The 21,546-nt window shown below is 37.2% G+C and overlaps 1 protein-coding gene across 1 annotated transcript; it reads right to left on the minus strand.

The window, feature by feature from the left end:
- Positions 1-1,168: 1,168 nt before the first annotated feature.
- Positions 1,169-2,986, minus strand: LOC306651506 (upstream-binding protein 1-like). The gene has a single exon (XM_079124179.1). It carries the CDS (start codon positions 2,969-2,971, stop codon positions 1,193-1,195), a length of 1,779 nt encoding a protein of 592 aa, XP_078980305.1. The 5' UTR covers positions 2,972-2,986; the 3' UTR covers positions 1,169-1,192.
- Positions 2,987-21,546: the final 18,560 nt, after the last annotated feature.

Consider the following 21,546-nt stretch of genomic DNA (forward strand, 5'->3'; position numbering starts at 1 on the left):
ATACATTTCTTTTGAAATGATTTAAATCATTAGAATTATTTTCTTTTTCTTCTTCCTCATGTTTATATTCACCCCTTTTTTCTACTTTTCCCTTTTTTTTTTTTGTGGTTATTAAAAACCTCTCAATCACCAGAATGTTTATTCATGATTGTACATCTGAAAAGAGACAAAGGGATTTTTTTTTTTTTTTTGGTACATTTTAGTGTTAGATTTATGATGTCTAGTGTTTCCATGAATGATTTCATCTTGTTCATAACAAAGATCCCTTAACACCAAGTCAGAAGCTACCAACAATAAAACTTTGTGCCCCCTACCTACATCAACTATTTCCAATGTCTGGGGTAGGCCTTTAAAAATGCTTAAGGACAGGAGGGCATGGGGTGGAGAAAGAAGGAAATGAGAAAGAAAACCAGGTTTAAAAGGCAAGGAAGCTTCAAAAAATGAAAACCAGAAACTAAAATGCTAAAATTGAAAGCAGAGGCAAAAAAAGTTTTTCAATAAATCTGTGATAAAGCAAAAACACAAGTCTTTGTACCTATTAGGATTTACACTGATCCTCTCAACAAGGTACTCCTGATAATGCAGTTTGCTTCACGCCCATCTTCCTGGCTTGGATCCTCTCCAGTCTGGCATGATCATTTCAGACCTAAACCCTTAGACATGATTTCTCCCGAGGTGCCGAGCCTCTTACCTGACCACCACCACCACATCAGCACAGTCCATCTCTCTGCTGATGGATTCCTTTCTGGCTCCACAATAGCACTGTCCCCCATCTCCTCCCCAGGTCACCATAAGGTTCAGGCAATAAAAACCAAACTGGCACAGAAAGGTAAATGCTCATGGTTAAGTTTTACATTCATTTCCAAACCACATACAGTGTAAATAGCCAGCAAAGGCTGCTTCTGGGAACTGTATTTACTGGCCTCTGCCAGAGCAGGTAGCCATGCCTGCCCCATGGCGTTCAGAGCGGGATGCACACTGTCCCGATGTACTCGCTCTCACGAGGATGCTTGGCTATGGCAGTGACAGTGAGATTTGCCTCTCATACAGCTCATTAGAAAGGTCATCTGTGTTTTCAATATGAAACATTTCATATGGTAAAATCCAATCCCAAGACTTCTTGGATTCAGTCTTCACACACTTTTAGCGTGACTTTATTTGGTACTGGATATAGTTCAGTCTACATAAGACATCACTTCAAAATTATGTGGATACCATCATTATTTTCAGCTTTTACTGTAGAGAATAAAAAACAACTCTCATCTTGAAAGTTCTGAACCATCTGATCACTAACAAGAATGTGGATGCCAGTGGGACCCTGTCTGTAAACCTGGTTAATTTGATGGAGAGGAATATTAAACACCAACGCAAGTTTTCGAGCAACTTCTGAGGCAACCATTTCTTCCAAGTAGATTGCATGGTAAACGTAAGGCGTCCCACTGCCATTCTCGCCTCCACTGCCTGCAGCTTGCTGCTGTGCTTGCAGCGCGGCGCTACTCGGCTGCTCCTGGCAGACATAGATGGTTAAGCGAGGCCTAATCGACCTTGACTTCAGTGAATTATAGAGACGAATTCCATCGGCTGCACCACAAATTTGAACTAAATCTTCCTTTGTCAGTTTTAATAAGTCGGCACCTGAAAAATTAGAAAACAGTCTTGTATAGGAAGAGAATCTGTTTTTGAGCAGCCACTGCTGTGTTTCCTGGGTTGTAGCTGAAGGCTGAATTTGTTCACCAGATGCCTGTAAAACTCCATCTCCCTGATGATTTGGGGAAGAAGAATTGCTGTCTGGGACACTGCAAGTGCTCTGCTGGGAAGAGGTGAAAGTGGGCCCTGGTGAAGGGCTGTTATTCGCATAGGTTGTGGGGGTATCAGGCCACGGAGAACACTCTGTGAGGATTGTGGTATCATAGGAAGGCTGATACTTTTCTTTTTCATGAGCTGTTCTCTTTTCCATCTTTTCTCGGTCAGTTTTTTGTTTTCTGTCCGCACCTTTAGGCTTAAAAACTTTAATTTGGCAACTAGCCGAGTGAAGATGATCTGTGTATTCTTCATTTTCATTCTGCTTAAAGGTGTCAACCTGGATCCTGAAAGGTACTCCCTTTTCACCACGTTTCCGTGGAGTAAATTCTGTGCTGATGCAGTGTACCTGAATAAAAGCAGATGTGCGTTTTGCAGGGTCCCAAAGAAATTCAACTGCGTTTAACTGACTTGGATTTGTCCTCGTGTCGATTATTCCCACAGACATTGGAATATCTAAATCAAGAAGTCTGTCTCCTGGGCGATTCCATTTCCAACCTTCAAGTTGCTGATGCTCTGTATGTTGTAGCCGTCTGTCATGGAATACAACCCTTATGATGCTCTTTACCAATTTTCCACTGATCTCAGGCATATCTCCCATTTTCCGATTATCCAACATCCGAATTTCGTAAGACTGACCTTGGTTCAAGTAAGTGAGTGTTTCATCATGCAGTTTTACTGCTGGTGATGTGGCAGCACACATCACATATTGAAAGGGTGGGTGTTTCGTTTCACCATCCAATGGAAGGCTGGGATCTTCCTGCTTGAAAATGGGCAATGCCAACACATCACTCATGCTGTAGGCGCCGGCGCCCAGCTCCTGCCCGATGCCCGAGAGGCTGGCGTCGAAGTCGTACACCAGCTCAGACTCGATCACCTCGTCCATCTTGAGTACCCAGGCCATCTTCCGGCCTCGCCGCCGCCCCGCGCAGCGCGGCCTCCGCGTCTTGGGCGAAGGGGCCCGAGCTCCGCGGGCGCGTCCTGGGGGAGGGCGCGGGTGAAGCCTCCGGCGGCGCGGCGAGTGGTCACCAGCGGCAGCCCGGGAGGCGGCCGAGACGAGAGCGGCCCAGGCCCAGCTGGCAGGACACAGCGAGCCGGCGAGCAGTTGCAGCGGGAGCGACCGGGCCGCCGGCAGCGCCTCCCTCCCGCGGACACCGGCCCCGCGCCTCATGCCGCTGCCACCGCCGCCGCCGCCACCCGCCCCCTGCGCCGCTCGCGATGCAGCCGCCGCCGCCGCCCGCCCCGCCCCGGGGCCCGGGTCGCATCCCCCCCGGACTGCGCGGGCGCGGGAGCGCAGCCCGCTCCGACGACCGCGCGGGGGCGAGCCCCAGGCACCTCTACTTTTACCTTGAATCATCTGCTTGTCTTCATCCTCAACATTTTTCTACTTCTTTTTCTGTTTTTTTCTCTTCTCCCATTTCAAGCCCTGTGTAGTTTAACAGAAATTTTACTCTTTTTAATAATTAATTTCTCAACCTATTCAACAATATTTCTCTTTTTTTTCCCCCTGTATTACAAACTTGCAGATAACATACTCAACCACATTTCTTAAGGAGTATTAATATAGATTTTGTTTTTAAAGTGATTTCCATTACCTGGGATTAGGCTCTCTACTTAAGTGATACTGAGTACTGGACACAGGAGAGGATTCAGGTTGAGTGGGATTAATGATTCTTAAATATTTTCTCAGACTGGGGAACTTAGTAAAGAGAAAGTATTTAATTAAGAAGTCCCTTGTATAACAGTAGAAAAGATAATCACAGTAAATGGGCAGAGATACAAACAATATGAAAAACCAAGGGAATCAAATATTCATAATAGTCAATAACATTTCACAAACTGATGGTATAGATACCACAGTGGAGTAAATACCAGATTAAAAAACAAACTTAGAAAATTGATGTTAAGATGATAAAGGGAAAAAAAATACCTATAAATATCAGGGAAAATTTGACCTAGGCAATGCTATTTTAAAACATATTCTCTACCTTAAAACAACTGTCCCCCCAGAGTCTGACCCAGAACAATGTTCAACCTGACTTAAACCCCAGATAACACCCTGTAATGAGAATTTTTACCTGGTGAGAAGCACCCTGTTTGATATGGATAGTGACCACCACAGAGAAGGAATTCCTTCACCATTTCATTCCCTTACAACTTCCGTAGGCTTTAAGAGGGAAATAGGCTCCAGTTTCTTCTGGGACCCCCATCCCCAGGTTTATCCCACATAAAATTATCTCTATCCTCTCCTTCCAGGGTCTCCAGTAAAGACAACACATATTGCTGTACTTTTCATCCACCACCAGCCATCACCTACTGGGTGAGTGACACTCATCCATCATTTTTCATTCCATTGGCTGTTTCTGGAATGACCTTAAGGAAATCAAAATTCTTTTTGTATGCCCTTGATTTGCTCTTTTCTCTCTCGTTAAGTCCTTCGCAGCCTTGCTCAATCTTCTGTTCAATGTGGGCCAGCCCCCTTCAAAATCCATATTAGACACACACGCAGACCCTGGGCCTCCAAGACCTTTTTACATCTAAAATACTAATATTCTTCTTTTACACTACCTGATCAAATAAAACCTGGACAATGATAGTCACTGGCCCTAACATGGCACATTTGATTATCAGATTCTCCAAGATCTTGAAAACTTTCTCTAACACAATGGCAATGGTTTGGAAGTTCTCCAAACTTCTCTATGTTCAGGCCTTCTGGTACCGCTGCCCCAGGCCTTCTCCCTGCCCAAACTGCTCAACTTTTCACATTGTTTTTCCTCAATGAAAAACCTACTCAAGGTATTGGCAAACCCCCACATTCTGCCCCCTCAGCCTCTGATTTTGATCCCATGGATGAACCTCCTCCCTCTCAGCCTTTCAATCAACCTCCTCCTTAAGCTCATCCTCAACCATCTTCACCCCTTCCTTCCCCACCCCACATTCCCACACCCTTCCTTCCATACAACCCTCTTCTTCCTGCAAGTTCCTTCTCCTTCACAAGGTGCGCAGGTGTGGAAGGCATTGTATGTGTCCATGTCCCATGTTTAGGCTACTTTTCCTCAGACCCACTACATTTCAAAAATAATTCTTACACATCACCTAATCCTATAACCTTCCCTTGAATGACATTTATGTCATCCTTTCCTTCTATCTCTTCCCTGAGGATAGGGATTATATCTGATTGACAGTTAAGGTTCATGTAGACACCCTCCACAGACAAAGTACTGCCAATAATTCCACTGGTCCCATCAGTTCCTGTTAATAACTCCATCTGGAACTATCAGACCACTTCCACTGACAGGACCAAGCTAAGCCATCTAATTACCTCCCTCCTGGCAGAAATGGAAAAGACTGTCCTAAACACAGTCAACTATGAAAAGATTAAAGAAATCACCCAAGGCATGGGTGAAAATCCTGCCCTCTTTCTGTCTTCTTTCTCAGAGGCTATGAATAAGGATACCAAACTTAACACTGAGTCACATGAGGGCAGACTTTATCTTCATTTACATTTCATCTCCCAATCTGTCCCAGATAGGAGAATGAAAAAAAAAACAAACCCTCCAAAATCTGGACAACTCAATTCAAACAGAGAACAACAGAGAAGAGGAACAAAAACCACAAGAACTCAAACAAGATCAGGCTATATTCCAGATACTGGCAGCTTTACTCAGACAAGGGTCCCACAAACCCCATAAACAAGGATTCTCTAAGTCGTGAGCAACATCTCCAGGTGCCTTCTTCAAATGTGGCCATCAGGGACATTGGCAAATTCCTGCCCTAACCTTAAACCTCTACCTGGGTCATGCCCCACCCCTGCAACCAAAGGGGATACTGGAAATTGTAATGTGCTCATGAAACTCTTCCTTCTGTTGAATCTCTTTCAATTTCCACAGGTCCATGGACACGAATTTCAGGTTGTCAGACATTCTTGACCTGGCAATGGGTAGCCTGTCTACAGAAGACCAATGATCGCCTGGATCTTTTTCCCCCACTTCCATCACTCCATCCAAGCCCAGGTAACATTATCATTATCTGGTAAGCTTATCTCTTTCTTATTAGACATGAGGCCAGGTTTTCTGGGCTACCAAAATGTTCTGATACCCTTCAAGCTTCCTCAACCTCTATTGTTGGTGTTGATGGAAAACCTAATACCCATAACAAACAGGTCCTTTGCTCTGTAATCTATTTTATACTCCTTTCTCATACTCCTTTCTAGTCTTACCACAATGCCCAATTCATATCCATGGGGGATATTCTAACCAAATTCAGTGTTTCCATTCATTTTAATTCCCACCATAGTCATCGTAGCTCCCACAATCCTCTGCCTCCTTTTTCCTCTTATGCTGACCAGATGCCTCTCCTCCCCCTCCAACATCCCTGTCATTGCTCCTCCCTGAGGTGTCACCAACAGGGTAGGATACTTTAAAACCCACCATGGTCACCAACCACATCACCATTAAATTTTCCTATAAGACCCTGCCTCCTCCCTTCAACAATCCCAATACTCCTTCAGTCTCCAAGACCTCAGAAGCCTCAAACATTCTTTTTAAAGCTAACATTCTTTGACCCACTGACTCCCCTTATAATACCACAATCCTGGTCTTCAAAACACATGATGGGACTTTTTGCCTAGTCCAGGACCTCTGCCTGACGAATCAGGCTGCTGTTTTGATTTAATCTGTAGCTCCTAACCTTTATACCCTGCTCTCTCATATCCCCCCTACTACAAGTCACTTCTCAGACTTTGAGACAAGTCAAAGATACCTTCTTCACCATCCCATTTGACTCCTCCTCTCAAAATCTATTTGCCTTCACATGAACAGATCCATTTTTCCATCCCGCTAATCTAGATGATTCTTCTTCTGAGTTTTAGCAAGTGTTCATTTGTTCAACCAAGCCCTATCTCACAATTTAGCTAATCTCAAACTCTCTCCTAGTCTCCTTCTACAATAAGTAGATAACCTGCTCCACCGATGTCTCTCCCATGGCCTTTCTATCAAACATGCAACCCTTGTATTAAATTTTCTCAATAAGTTAAGATATTGTGCCTCCCATCAGAAAGCTCAAGTGACTCAAACACAAGTTATGTATTTAGGACTCTCTCTCACTCTCCAATTTCTAGCCAATCTCACTGCCCATAAACAACTCATTCAGAACCTCCAAGTCCCCACTACCAAAAATGATCTCTTTTTTCTGGGATGAGTGGATTATTTCCTCCTTTGGGTCCCTAACTATGTCATATCTTTGGAGACTTCTCCAGCATGGTGGCTTGCTACCAAAACAATTAAACACTGTACTTCAGGGTTGACCCCCATGTCTGAAGGTATATGGAACTGTAGGCCTTTAGCCACAAATTGACTCTATATCAACATATTATCATTCTGTCCTTCCACAATCTAAAGGAGCTAAATAGCTGTTACTCTTTCCTGTCCTTTCCCTCTTTAGACTCCAAAAAATACATGCTGTTCGGATGTACTCAGTTGATATTTTTCTAACACTGCAAACCCCTTATCCCAGCCACTCTCCTACATCTTCCCCCAAATTCTACAGATTCCTTTTCCTCTCACTTATGCCTTCAGATTTTTGGTACCATGTCCTGTCCTTTTTTCCCATAATTTAAACACTGATTTACCTGATGGCCCCTTATAGTTTATAGATGGGAAATCCTTAAAAAACACTCAACCTAAGGTGGGATACGCCACAGTATGCAATGTCAGATTATACAACTGAGGCCCTACATCCCCAAACACCTCTCAACAACTTGAATTAATATCTCTTACCGATACACTCTATGTCCAGTACAGAAAGTAAACATCTATACTGATTTCAAATATACATTCATATTCTCCATTCCCATTCCTAGATATGACAAAAAACTACCTAAAGGCCAACCATCATTATTGGCTTTCTCTAAGTAAAGTTCATTATCTCCTATCACCTCTCTGAATGCCTTGTCAATAATCAGGGTATCTTCTTTTTAATGCAGAAATAATACTTATATCTGTTTACCCACAAAATGAACAAGAACTTGCACCCTACCTTTCTCACACCACCCATTCAATATTCCAATGAGGAGGGACCCATCCCTATTCCAGTATACACCCTACTGAGGCCAAAATTGGCTGTCCCTCTTATCCCTCTCTTGGTAGGTGTGAGCATAACTAAAGTAGTAGGAGTTTCCACCTGCCTTTACACAGTACATTCCAAAGAGTAGGTGGATAGCCTTAGAGAAATCTAGACCCAAATAAGACTCATTGGTAGCAGTTTTCCTCCAAAAGAGAGGACTAGATCTTTCGACTGCAGAAAATTGAGACATCAGTGACTTCCTACAAGAGACCTGCTGCTTTTACAGGCATAAGTCTGGCTGGGTGAGTGATGGCTTTAAAAAAATTAAGAGACTGAACAACAAAATTTGATCAGTACTCTTCCTCATGGATCATGAGCTGGTTTTCTCCTCCAGCTATTTTTGGCTAGCCCCTTTCCTCATCTCAATTCTGCATGTAATTATTGGCCATGTTAAGACCTCTCTGATTCATCTATTTGCCTCTTTTTTGCAGAAGATCTTCAGTGCCACTTTCAACCAGAAGGTTCAAACCATCCTCTCACTTCACTGCATTAGAGGTACTCAATACCATGGGCTACAATGTCCTATAATGCATTAGTACAGGGTAATTTCAATATACATCTCTCACCAATAGATAGATCATCAAGACCTAAAGTAAGTAAAGACTCTTCAGACCTAAAAAGTACTATTAATCAAATTAACCCAACAGATACTTACAGTATATTTCTTCAATCAACAAATTTCTTTGCTGCTCCTCAAAGAACCTTCTCTATAACAGACAATATTTTGAGATACAAAACAATCTTCACAATTACAAAAAATGAAGATAATTCCTTGCATCTTATCAGATCATAATGTATTGAAATTAGAAACCCATATTAACAAAAAAGCAGAAGTCATTTAACAAATGGAGATTGAATAAGATGCTGTACAATAATGAAAGAGTTATAGAACAAGGGAAAAAATTAAAAAATTATTTTTAGAATCACAGGAGAACAGAACTACAACTTATCCTCTGGGATATGCAAAAGGAAGTTTTAGGAAGAAAGTTTATAGTGCCGAATGCCTACATAAAAGAAAGTATCTCAAAAAAAAAATCTAACATTACTCCAAAAGGCCCCAGAAAAGCATGAATAAACTAATTCTCAATCTACTAGAAGACAGAAGATAAGATGAGAGCCCAAATCAAAGAACTCAACAATAAAAAGTAAAGTATGACTTTAACAAAGAGATGACTTTCTGAAAATATAAACAAGATTTTTAAACTTTCAGTCAAACTAACAGAGAGATGACCCTAGTCAGCAAAATTAAAGATAAATAAAGTGATATCACCACAGATGTCCTACAGGATTATTTAGGGATTATTTTTAATAATTGTATTCCAAGAAATTATAATAACTAGAATATATTGACATATTTCTAGACATGTATGATATACCCAAATTGAAACAAAAGGATATATAAAATCTAAACAGAGTAATATGAAGCAATGAGATTGAAGTCTTTGAAAAGAGAAAATCATAAGACCAGATGAAATCTCAGCTGAATCTACTAGACCTTTAAAAGAGAATAATATCTATTCTTTTCAAAGTATTCTATTAAATATGAATGGGGAACAAACCAAAATTCATTGTATGAAGCCATTATAACTCTGATACCAAAACATGTTAAACACATGTAAAGGAAAGAAAACTACAGACAAATATCCTAAATTAAGTTCTAGGAAGCCACATTCAAAAACACATTAAGAAAATTGAACATCACGAACAAGTTGGTTTCATCCCAGCAATGCAAGATTGTTCAACATATGCAAATAAATAAATGTAATTTATTACATAAGTAGAATTAAAGAGAAAAAAATCACATGATAATTTCTGTAGTTGCAGAAAAACCTGCAACAAAATCCATTAACAATCCATGTTAAAAACACTGTAGAATCTCAGGATACAAGAATTTACCTTAATGTCAAAAATATTACTTACGACAAATCCAAAGGCAACATTATGCTGCACCATGAAAAACACCACTGGATAGATCTTCCAAACAAAAACTGAAGAAGAAACAATAGAATTAAATAATACAATCAATGATTTAGACTTAATGGACATATATAGAATATTTCATCCATCATTGAGCAAATACACTTTCTTCTCCGCAGGACACAGATCATTCTCTAAAATAGACCATATGTTATGCCACAAAGCAATGCTCAGCAAACACAAAAAAATAAAAATGCTACTCTGCATTCTATCAAATTATAATGGAATAAAACTAGAAATCAACAATAAAATAAAAAATTGAAGCTACTCCAACAACTGGAGACCAATTAGCATGCTATTGAATGATGAATGGATAAAAGAAGAAATAAGGGAGGAAATAAAAAATACTAACTGGTAAATGGGAACACTGATATATCAAAATCTCTTGGACACTATGAAGGCAGCGCTAAGAGGAAAGTTCATTGCATTCATCACATTCATTAAAAGAATAAAAAGTCTGCAAATAAATGACATAATATTACATCTCAAAGCCCTAGAAAAAGAAGAACAAATCAACACAAAAAGCAGCAGAAGACAGGAAATAATTAAAATCAGAGCTGAAACCAATGAAATTGAAACAAAAGAAACAATTGAAAAAACTGACAAAACAAAAAAATTGGTTCTTAGGAAAAATAAATAAAATTGATAAACCCTTTGCCATACTAACAGAGAGAGAGAGAAAACATAAATTACTAAAATTCATGATGAGAAAGGAAATATCATGATGGACACTATTGAAATACAGAAGATAATTAGAAAACATTTTGAAAATGTATGCTCAAATAAAATAGAAAATCACAAACACATTGACAAATTTCTAGAGACACATGATCTACCCAAACTGGAGCAGGAAAACATACAAAATTTAAACACATAAATTTCAAGAAATGAAATAGAAGTCTCCATCAAATTCCTACCAACCAAGAAAAGCAAAGGACCAGATGAATTCTCAGTTGAGTTATAGAAGACCTTCAAAGAAGAATTAATACTACTCAAATTATTCCATGGAATAGAAAAGAAGGGAACCCTTCCAAACTCATTCTAACGAGGCTAGTATCACCCTGATGCCGAAGTCAAACAAAGATGCATCAAGGATAGAAAACTTAAGACCCGTATCCCTGGTGAATATAGACACAAAATTTTTCAATAAAATTCTGGCAAATTGCATTCAAAAATGAATTAAAAAGATAGTGCACCACGATCAAATGGGGTTCATCCCAGGGATGCAAGGTTGGTTCAACATAAGGTAATCAATAAACATAATATATCACATCAACAGATTTAAAGACAAGAATCATACAATTACCTCAATAGATGCAGAAAAAGTGATGAAATACAGTACCTTTTCATGATCAAAACACTAGAAAAACTATGGATAGTAGGAACATTGTAAAGGTTATCTGTGCTAAGCCCAAGGCAAATATCATTCTAAATGGAAAAATATTGAAAGCATTCCCTCTAAAAGCTGGAACAAGACAGGGATGCCCTCTTTCACCACCTCTATTCAAGGTAGTCCTTGAAAGTCTAGCGGAGCAATCAGACAGATGAAAGAAATAAAGGATACAAATAGGTTCTAACAAAATAGGTGAAAGACCTCTACAATGAAAGCAGAACACTAAAGAAAGAAATTGAAGAAGACCTTAGAAGATGGAGAGATCTCTGATGCTCTTAAGTAGGCAGAATTAATATTGTCAAAATGATCAAACTACCAAAGGTGTTATACAGATTAAATGCAATTACTATTAAAGTCCGATGACATTCATTATAGAACTAGAAAAAGCAAACATGAAATTCATTGGGAAAAATTAGAGGCCCAGAAGAGCCAAGACAATCCTTAGCAAGAAGAGTGAAGCAGGAGGCACCATAATACCAGAACTTAAACTATACTACAGAGCAACAGTAACAAAAACAGCATGGTATTGGCACCAAAATAGACAGATTGACCAATGGTACAAAATAGAAGACACAGAGACAAACCTACACAAATACAGTTATCTTGTATTAGACAAAGGTGCCAAACAAATACATTGGAGAAAAGATAGCCTACTCACAAATGGTGATGGGAAAACTGGAAATTCACATGTAACCAAATGAAATTAAATCTCTATCTCTCACACTGCACAAAAGTCAACTCAAAGTGGACCAAAGACTTAGGCACTAGAATAGAGACCCTGCACCTAGTAGAAGAAAACATATGTCTAAATCTTCATCATGTCAGCTTAGGACCTGACTTCCTTAACAGGACACCTAAAACACAAGAAGTAAAATTAAGATTCAATAAATGGGCTGGATTCAAACTAAAAAGCTTCTTCTCAGCAAAGGAAATAATAAGTAATATGAAAAGAGAGCCGACAGATTGGGATAAAGTCTTTACTTGTACATTCACCTCAGAGCACTAATCTCCAGGATATGTAAAGAACTCAAAAAAATTAACACCAAAATACAAATAACCCAATCAATAAATGGGCTAATGAACTGAACAGATACTTCACAGAAGCAATACAATCAATCAATAAACATATGAAAAAATTGTTCATCATCTCTTGCAATTAGGTAATTGTAAATCAAAACAACCCTAAGATTCCATCTCACTACAGTCAGAATGGCAATTATCAAAAATACAAGCAAAAATATATGTTCGAAAGGATGCGGTTAAAAAGGTACAGTCCCCACCAGGGACTGCAGATTGGTGCAACCACTATGGAAAGCAGTATGGAGATTCCTCAGAAAACTTGGAATGGAACCATCATTTGACCCAGTTAGCTCTCTGCTCGTTTTATACCCAAAGAACTTAAAATCAGCATAGTACAGTGAGGCAGCCACATCAATGTTTATAGCAGCTCAATTCACAGTAGCTAGATTGTGGAAACAACCTAGATTTGTTTCAAAAGATGAATGGATAAAGACTGTGGTGTATATACCATTGGAATATTATTCAGCCATAAAGAATAATAAATTATGACATTTGCAGGTAAATGGATGGAACTAGAGAATATCATGCTAACTGGGGAGTGAGTAGGGAAGAATGAAGGAACTTTGGATTATTCAGAAGGAAGTAAGGGGAGTGTGGGGCGTTGGGGAGGTGAAGTATAGTAGAATGAGATAGACATTATTATCCTACACACGTATGATTACCAGACTGGTGTGACTCAGCACCATGTATAGTCAGATGAATGAGAATTTATACTCCATTTGTATACAATGTGTGAAAATGCTTTCTACTGTCATGTATAATCAATTAGAGAAAACAAAAAAAAATAAAGAACATTGAGATTATTCCCTTTAAGGTCAAGAACATGGCAAGGAAGTTCATTCTCACAATTCCTGTTCAATGCGATGCTTCAACATCTAGGTACAGCAATTAGAGAAGAAAAGAAAATTAAAGGAATTCAGATTGGAAAAGAAAAGGTCAAATTATCTCTGTTTGATGATGACATGATGCTTTCATTAGAAGACCCAAGAAACTCCACAGGAAATCTATAGTTGATAAACAAATTGAGTAATTTAGAAGAATAAAAGATCAACATACAAAAATCAATTGCTTTCCTGTAGTCCCAGTAATGAAACTGTGGAGGAAGAAATCAGAAAAATAATTTCTTTACCATAGCCTCAAAAAAAAAAAAAAGGACAAAATACTTGAGAATAAATATAACCAAGGAGATTAAAGATGTTTACAATGAGAATTATACAATGCTGAAGAAACAAATTAAAGAAGACTTCAGAGGAAGGAAAGATGTCCCATGCTCTTGGATAGGCAGAAATAGCATTGTTAAAATGGCCATATTACCAAAAGATTCAATGTAATCCCCATCAGAAGGCCAATGACATTCTTCAAAGAACTAAGACAAAAAGAGTCCTAAAATTCATATGGAAAGATAAAAGACTCAGAACAACCAAAGCAAATGAATATTAAGAACAAATCTGGATATATCACAATATTGAACTTCAGATCATACTGCAGAGTTAACAGAAACAGCAAAGCATTGGAATAAAGAGCAAAGGAATCAAAAGCTAGACAGTTACTTTAACAAATGGTACTGGGAAAACTGGATAGCCATTTTCAGAAGAATACAATTAGACTCCAATCTATTACCTACACAAAAGTCAACACAAAGTTCTTGAAAAACCAAGGATCTATACCAAAAATTGATAATGATAAAAGAAAACTTAAGGTTAATACTGCAACATATAGGTGCAGGTATCAATATCCTTAAAAAGACCCCTAACATTCAAGAATTGAAATCAAGTATCAATAAGTGAAATGACCTCAAATTAAAAAGCTTCTATACAACAAAGGAAACTGAGTGAAGAGAGAGAGCCTACAGAATAGAAGAAAATCTTGGCCATTTACTCTTTTCACAGAGGATTGTTCCCAGAATATGTATATATAACTCAAAATAATTAACACCAAAAAACCTCATATAACCCAATTAATAAATGAACAATTAAATGAACAGACATTTATCAAAAAATTTGGCCATCTAATATTTTAAAATTTTCCAATAAGATTAACAATCAGAGAAATGCAAATCAAAACTCACTGAGATTTCATCTCACCCAATACTAATGGCAACTATTGAAAGTATAAATAAAACCAGGTATGGTGGCACACATCTATAATCCCAGTGGCTCAGTGGACTGATGCAGGAGGATCCCAAGTTCAAAGCCAGCCTCAACAACTTTAGTGAGGCCCTAAGCAACTCAGTAAGACCCTGTCTTTAAATAAAATACACAAAGGTCTGGGGGCCAGGTTCGCTGGTGCATGCCTGTAATCCCAGTGGCTCAGGAAACTGAGATAGGAGGATTTTGAGTTCAAAGCCAGCCTCAGCAAGAGTGAGGTGCTAAGTAACTGAGTGAGACCCTGTCTCCAAAAAAAATACAGAACGGAGCTGGGGATGTGATTCAGTGGTCAAGTGCCCTTGAGTTCAATCCCTAGTTCTAAAATAAATAAATAAATAAATAAATAAATAAATAAACAAATAAATAAATGTAAAAGGACTGGGGAGGTGGCTCACTGGTTAAGCATCCCTGGGTTCAATCACTAGTACCAAAAAAAAACAACATAAATAATAAATGCCAGCAAGGATGTGGAGAGAAAGCAACATTTATATATTTTTGTTGGGACTAAAAATAAATGAAACCACTGTGGAAATCACTATTCTGATTCCTCAAAAGACTAGGAATGGAAGTACTATGTGACCCAGTTAATCCATCCCATAGCATTTATTCAAAAGAGTTGAAATCAGCATAATATTGTGATAATGCATGCCAATATTTGTAGCCGAGCTAGTCAAGATAGCCAAATTTGTAACTAATCTATTTGCCTGTAAAGAAATGAGTGGAAAAAGAAAGTGGTGAGATTTTATATATATATATATATATATATATATATATGAGATTTTATGTATATATATATGTATACATATATACATACGCACACACACATACACACTTTTTTTTTCAGAATAGTACAGTAGAGGCAGGGGAACAGAGGAGGTAGTAGAGGAAAAATTGGGGCTTATTGGGAAATAAACTGGAGCAAATTGTACTACATGAATATATGAATATTTCACAATGAACCGCAGTATTGTGTATAATTGCAAGGCCCTAATAAAATATTTAAAAAGAGAAAGCAAGTGAAATGAGAAAATATTTGAATAATCATGAAAACAATAAGCAAAAATCTGTGATAATTTAATCATAAAATAGTATAAATATCTATTTTTTTCCTGACTTCTTGGAATTGACACTGAATTTTTAACATACAATAACAACACAAATTAGGTGGGTACAAGTAAAATTGCACTGAAGTTAAGAAATGGTTACAGATGGTAACTCAAATTGATGGGAAAAAATGAATAGTCAGGTGTCAAGTAATAAGTTCAATATAAAAATTTGATAGATACTGCCATAATATGAATAATTCTCTCAAAACTCATGTTCAAACTTAATCTCCAGTGCAATATTAACATGTGGTGTCTTTTAACAAACAATTAGGTGATGGAAAGAGTCCTCAAGTAAACTCCATGCTCTTTACCTCCTGTAGGCATTAACTGGTCTCAATTAATCTATTGATTGCTTTACCTACTCTGTGAATAATATGAAAGTCAAATAATTGGGTCCACACAGAGCAAAGAATCATATTAGATATTGATGACAAATGACCTATACTAAGTATCACTTTCAGGAACAGGGAGAACCATAACAAGATGTGCCTCTCAAAATCTGATGAAAGGGAATCTGTCTTAACCATGGACAGCTGTGGATGAGGGTTATAGTAGTCTCTCTAGAGAAACCATAGCTATGCCTTGATTGATTATGAGAATGAATTAGTATGATTTTCAATGTCTAATAAGTTTTCAATTTGAAGTGAAGTCAAATTGGTATCTCCTAAGCAGTAAAATGGCTCACGTACAAAAAACAATTACATGGAAGAAAATATATTTAATAAAAGGTATAAAGAATGCCCATTGTTAAAATTCCACTTAACATGAATTCATAATAAAAAATCATGACTCAAGATCAAAAGGATTTGAGTGACACTCTTGATTACTTTTATCATACCTTTATAATGCTATTATGATTATGTGGAAATGAGAGCCTTGTCTAAAGTACTTGCTCCCGAAAACAACTCACCAAACTTGGTGAAGAACAGTTCAAATCCATTTACCAATAATGCTATACTTATTCAGATAATTTACAAGACAAATTTTGTTTGATGGCTACAATATATGATCTTTTTGGATTTAGTCATATAACTGTTGCTACAGAAGATAAACTTGTCTTTTGGAGGGTAAATTTCAGTGTTTATGATATCTACATGTAACGAGTGTTCCTTTTTGTCATAACTCATTCTGAAAAAAGGATTTGTCAAATTGTTCCGATAGCTCTACCTGCCGGGGTCCAGCCCTAGCAGCAGTCGGGAGTCGTAGGTGGATGGGAGGCGTCGGCATGGTGGAGAAACAGCACACAGAGACACCCAACTGTTCTGAGGCTGAATCTGGATCTTTATTGTTCACAGAGTCTTTTTGTATGTTTTTTCTTTGGTATTGATTACATCATTTCATGGTTAATACAAGGAAATGTTAAGTAAAAAAATCTTCAAGAGTATAATTAATGATCTTATTCAAGAAACATGTTTTTACTGTATGATAGCTTAAATAAAAAGAAAAACAGTTCCCAACAAGGTAGAGGGCACCATGCTTCATTTAGTTTTAATTTCCCTGAAAGAATATGTCTTTAAGTTTCTATATAAGTTACATCTTCCAAGAACGCTAATGTTAGTTATTAACAGTGGAATGTTTTTGTTATTAGTAACAAAGAATAGAGGACTCAGCTTATAGTTAATATTTATTCTATTTCATGTACTCAATGATGGACTAAAACTCGAACTAGATATAGGAAGAATACAAATCATACTTATGATTAACCATTTATTTGTTAAGGGGGAAAAATATCCTTAAACTTAATCATAAACACTAAGAAAGCAATGAAGACAAAACACCACATCAAAGATCAGAGGAATACACTCTCATATACCTATATATAACGTTTAGAGAATTTATATACTAAAAGAAATCACAGGCTCCTTACAAATTTGAGCAAATCATAATTGCATATTTATAATTTCATCTAAGTATTAATATTAAACTTTATTGTATGTTATTTTGTGTCCCAGCACCATGAAATCTCCCCAGTATTCTCTATAATCTGAATCTAAGATTATATTATTAGTATTAAAAGCAATTGCACATGGAGACATGCCACACCTATGGTCCCCAAGAGGGAGGATGATCTTTCAACATAACCATGTCAAGTGTTGAATCCTCTACTCCAATAGAAACGTGTCAAGTGTTGGAGTGGTAGGAGATCTATCCTTTGGGAAATTACTGTTCATGAATCTACTACTATTTTCTGACATCGGGACATATTGTTCAAGTTTGTGCTTGTCAACATAGAAGAGTATATAAATAATTAATGAGAGCTTATCATTACATCAGGAGACTTCTTTCATTTAACCCATAAGGGTTTATATCTTTATGCAAAAGTTAAATTTTCTCCCTCAGAAACCATCAGACTCAAAATATCAACGATATTTGTGGGTTCATCAACTGGGAACATAATTGGTAAAACTAGAAATGCGATCTCACAAATATATCACAAATCTATTCTTTTGGCAATATTTCACTTAAAACACTTTCAATTAGGGTATTGTAACATTTTGTTATACTGATATTGATGGAAAAAATAGAAAAATGTATCATATTATATCCATATCTTAGAAAGAGTTGTGGCTTCTAGAAAACTGTTTCTAAACAATACTAAATGATGTAGAAAAATCGAGAGTAAAATACTTTATGTCAAAACATAGTTTGCAAATCTATTTAAAAATATTAATTATTAATTAATTGAAATAATTAGTTAAGCCTGAGTGAGGCTTAATACAATTTTGTGTTATGTATTTATTTATTTATTTATTAGATTTTGATTATATATTTTATTTTATTTCTTATTAAAAATCATAAATTTACATAGGGCAATGTTGTTTGATTCATTCAGCTATTTTTTTTACCCTTTCCCCCCCCACCCCTCCCACCACTCTTTTCCCTCTATACAGTCCTTCCTTCCTCCATTCTTACCACCCTCCTTATCCCTAACCCTAAACCTAAACCTAAACCTAACGCTAACCCCTCATACGCCCCATTATATGTCCTCATCCACTTATCAGCGAGATCATTCGTCCTTTAGTTTTCTGAGATTGGCTTATCTCAATTAGCATGATATCCTCCAATTTCATCCATTTGCCTGCAAATGCCATAATTTTATCATTCTTAATGGCAGGGTAATATTCCATTTTATATATATATATATATATATATATATATATATATATATATATATCACAGATTCTTTATCCATTCATCAACTGAAGGGCATCTAGGTTGGTTCCACAATCTGGCTATTGTGAATTGAGCAGCTATGAACATTGATGTGGCTGTATCTCTGTAGTATGCTGATTTTAAGTCCTTTGGGTATAGGCCAAGGAGTGGGATAGCTGGGTCAAATGGTGGTTCCATTCCAAGTTTTCTGAGGAATCTCCACATTGCTTTCCAGAGTGGCTGCACTAATTTGCAACCCCATCAGCAATGTATGAGTGTACCTTTTTCCCCACATCCTCACCAACACCTATTGTTGCTTGTGTTCTTGATAATCGCCATTCTAATTGGGGTGATATAAAATTTTAGTGTAGTTTTGATTTGCATTTCTCTTATTACTAGAGATGTTGAACATTTTTTCATGTATCTGTTGATTGCTTGTACATATTCTGTGAAGTGTCTATTCTTTTCCTTAGCCCATTTGTTTATTGGATTATTTGTATTCTTGGTGTAGAGTTTTTTGAGTTCTTTATAGATTCTGGAAATTAGCGCTCTATCTGAAGTATGAGTGGCAAAGATATTCTCCCACTCTGTAGGCTCTCTCTTCACATTACTGATAGTTTCCTTTGCTGAGCGAAAGCTTTTTAGTTTGAATCTATCCCAGTTGTTGATTCTTGCTTTTATTTCTTGTGCTATGGGAGTCCTGTTAAGGAAGTCTGATCCTAAGCCAACAAGTTGAAGGTGTGGAACTACTTTTTCTTCTATAAGATGCAGGGTCTCTGGTCTGATTCCAAGGTCCTTGATCCACTTTGAGTTGAGTTTTGTGCAGGGTGAGAGATAGGGATTTAATTTCATTCTGTTGCATATGGTTTTCCAGTTTTCCCAGCACCATTTGTCGAAGAGGCTATCTTTTCTCCATTGCGTATTTTTGGCCCCTTTGTCTAGTATGAGAAAATTGTATTTATTTGGGTTTGTATCCATTTTCTCTATTCTGTACCATTTATCTACCTGTCTATTTTGGTACCAATACCATGTCGTTTTTATTACTGTTGCTTTGTAATAGAGTTGAAGATCTGGTATTGTGATACCCCCTGCTTTGCTCTTTCTACTGAGGATTTTTTTAGCTATTCTGGGTTTCTTATTCTTCCAGATGAATTTCATAATTGCTTACTCTATTTCTGTAAGGTACACCATTGGGATTTTAATTGGAATTGCATTGAATCTGTATAGCACTTTTGGTAGTATGGCCATTTTGACAATATTAATTCTGCCTATCCAAGAACATGGAAGATCTTTCCATCTTCTAAGGTTTTCTTTAATTTCTTTCTTTAGTGTTCTGTATTTCTCAGTGTAGAGGTCTTTTACCTCTTTTGTGAGATTGATTCTCAAGTATTTTATTGTTTTCGACGCTATTGTGAATCAGGTAGTTTTCCTAATTTCTCTTTCTGAAGATTCATCACTTATGTATAAAAATGCGTTGGATTTATGAGCATTGATCTTGTAACCTGCTACTTTACTGAATTCACTTATGAGTTCTAAAAGTTTTCTGGTGAAATTTCCTGGTTCCTCCAAATATATAATCATGTCATCAGCGAACAGGGATAGTTTGAGTTCTTCTTTTCCAATTCATATCCCTTTAATTTCTTTGGTTTGTCTAACTGCTCTGGCTAGAGTCTCAAGAATGATGTTGAATAGAAGTGGTGACAGAGGGCATCCCTGCTTGTTCCAGTTTTTAGGGAGAATGCTTTCAGTTTTTCACCATTTAGAATGATATTGGCCATGGGCTTAGCATAGATGGCCTTTACAATGTTAAGGAATGTTCCCACTACCCCAATATTTTCTAGTGTTTTGAGCATGAAGGGATGATGTATTTTATCGAATGTTTTTTCTGCATCTATTGAAATAATCATGTGATTCTTAACTTTTCGTCTGTTGATACGGTGAATGACATTTATTGATTTCCGGATGTTGAACCAACCTTGCATCCCTGGGATAAAACCCACTTGATCGTGGTGCACTATCTTTTTACTATATTTTTGTATATGATTTGCTAAAATTTTGTTGAGAATTTTTGCATCAATGTTCATTAAGGTTATTGGTCTGAAATTTTCTTTCCTCGATGTGTCTCTGTCTGGTTTAGGTATCAGGGTGATATTGGCTTCATAGAATGAGTTTGGGAGGGTTCCCTCCTCTTCTATTTTATGGAATATGTTGAGAAGTATTGGAATGAGCTCTTCTTTAAAGGTTTTGAAGAACTTGGCTGAGAACCCATCTGGTCCCGGACTTTTCTTTTTTTGTAGGCTTTTGGTGACTTATTCTATTTCATTATTTGAAATTAATCTATTTAAATTGTGTATGTCCTCTTGGTTCAGTTTAGGTAATTCATATGTCTCTAGAAAGCTGTTGATGTCTTCGAAGTTTGTGTTTTGTTGGAGTATAGATTTTCAAAATGGCTTCTAATTATGTTTTGTATTTCACTCATGTCTGTTGTGATATTTCCTTGTTCGTTCCGAATTTTAGTAATTTGAGTTTTCTCCCTCTTTCTCTTTGTTAGTGTGGCTAAGGGTCTATCAATTTTGTTTATTTTTTCAAAGAACCAACTATTTATTTTGTTAATTTTTCCAATTGTTTCTTTTATTTCAACTTTGTTGATTTCTGCTCTGATTTTAACTATTTCCTGTCTTCTACTACTTTTAGTGTTGGTCTGCTCTTCTTTTTGTAGGGCTTTGAGCTGTAGTGTTAAGTCGTTTATTTGCTGATTTCTACTTCT

Source organism: Sciurus vulgaris, assembly GCF_902686455.1.
Source record: "Sciurus vulgaris genome assembly, chromosome: X".
Classification (NCBI taxonomy): domain Eukaryota; kingdom Metazoa; phylum Chordata; class Mammalia; order Rodentia; family Sciuridae; genus Sciurus; species Sciurus vulgaris.

Bases quoted from the DNA above. Each gene is read 5' to 3' on its own strand.
- LOC306651506 (XM_079124179.1), bottom strand. From the start codon at position 2,971: ATGAGGCGCGGGGCCGGTGTCCGCGGGAGGGAGGCGCTGCCGGCGGCC.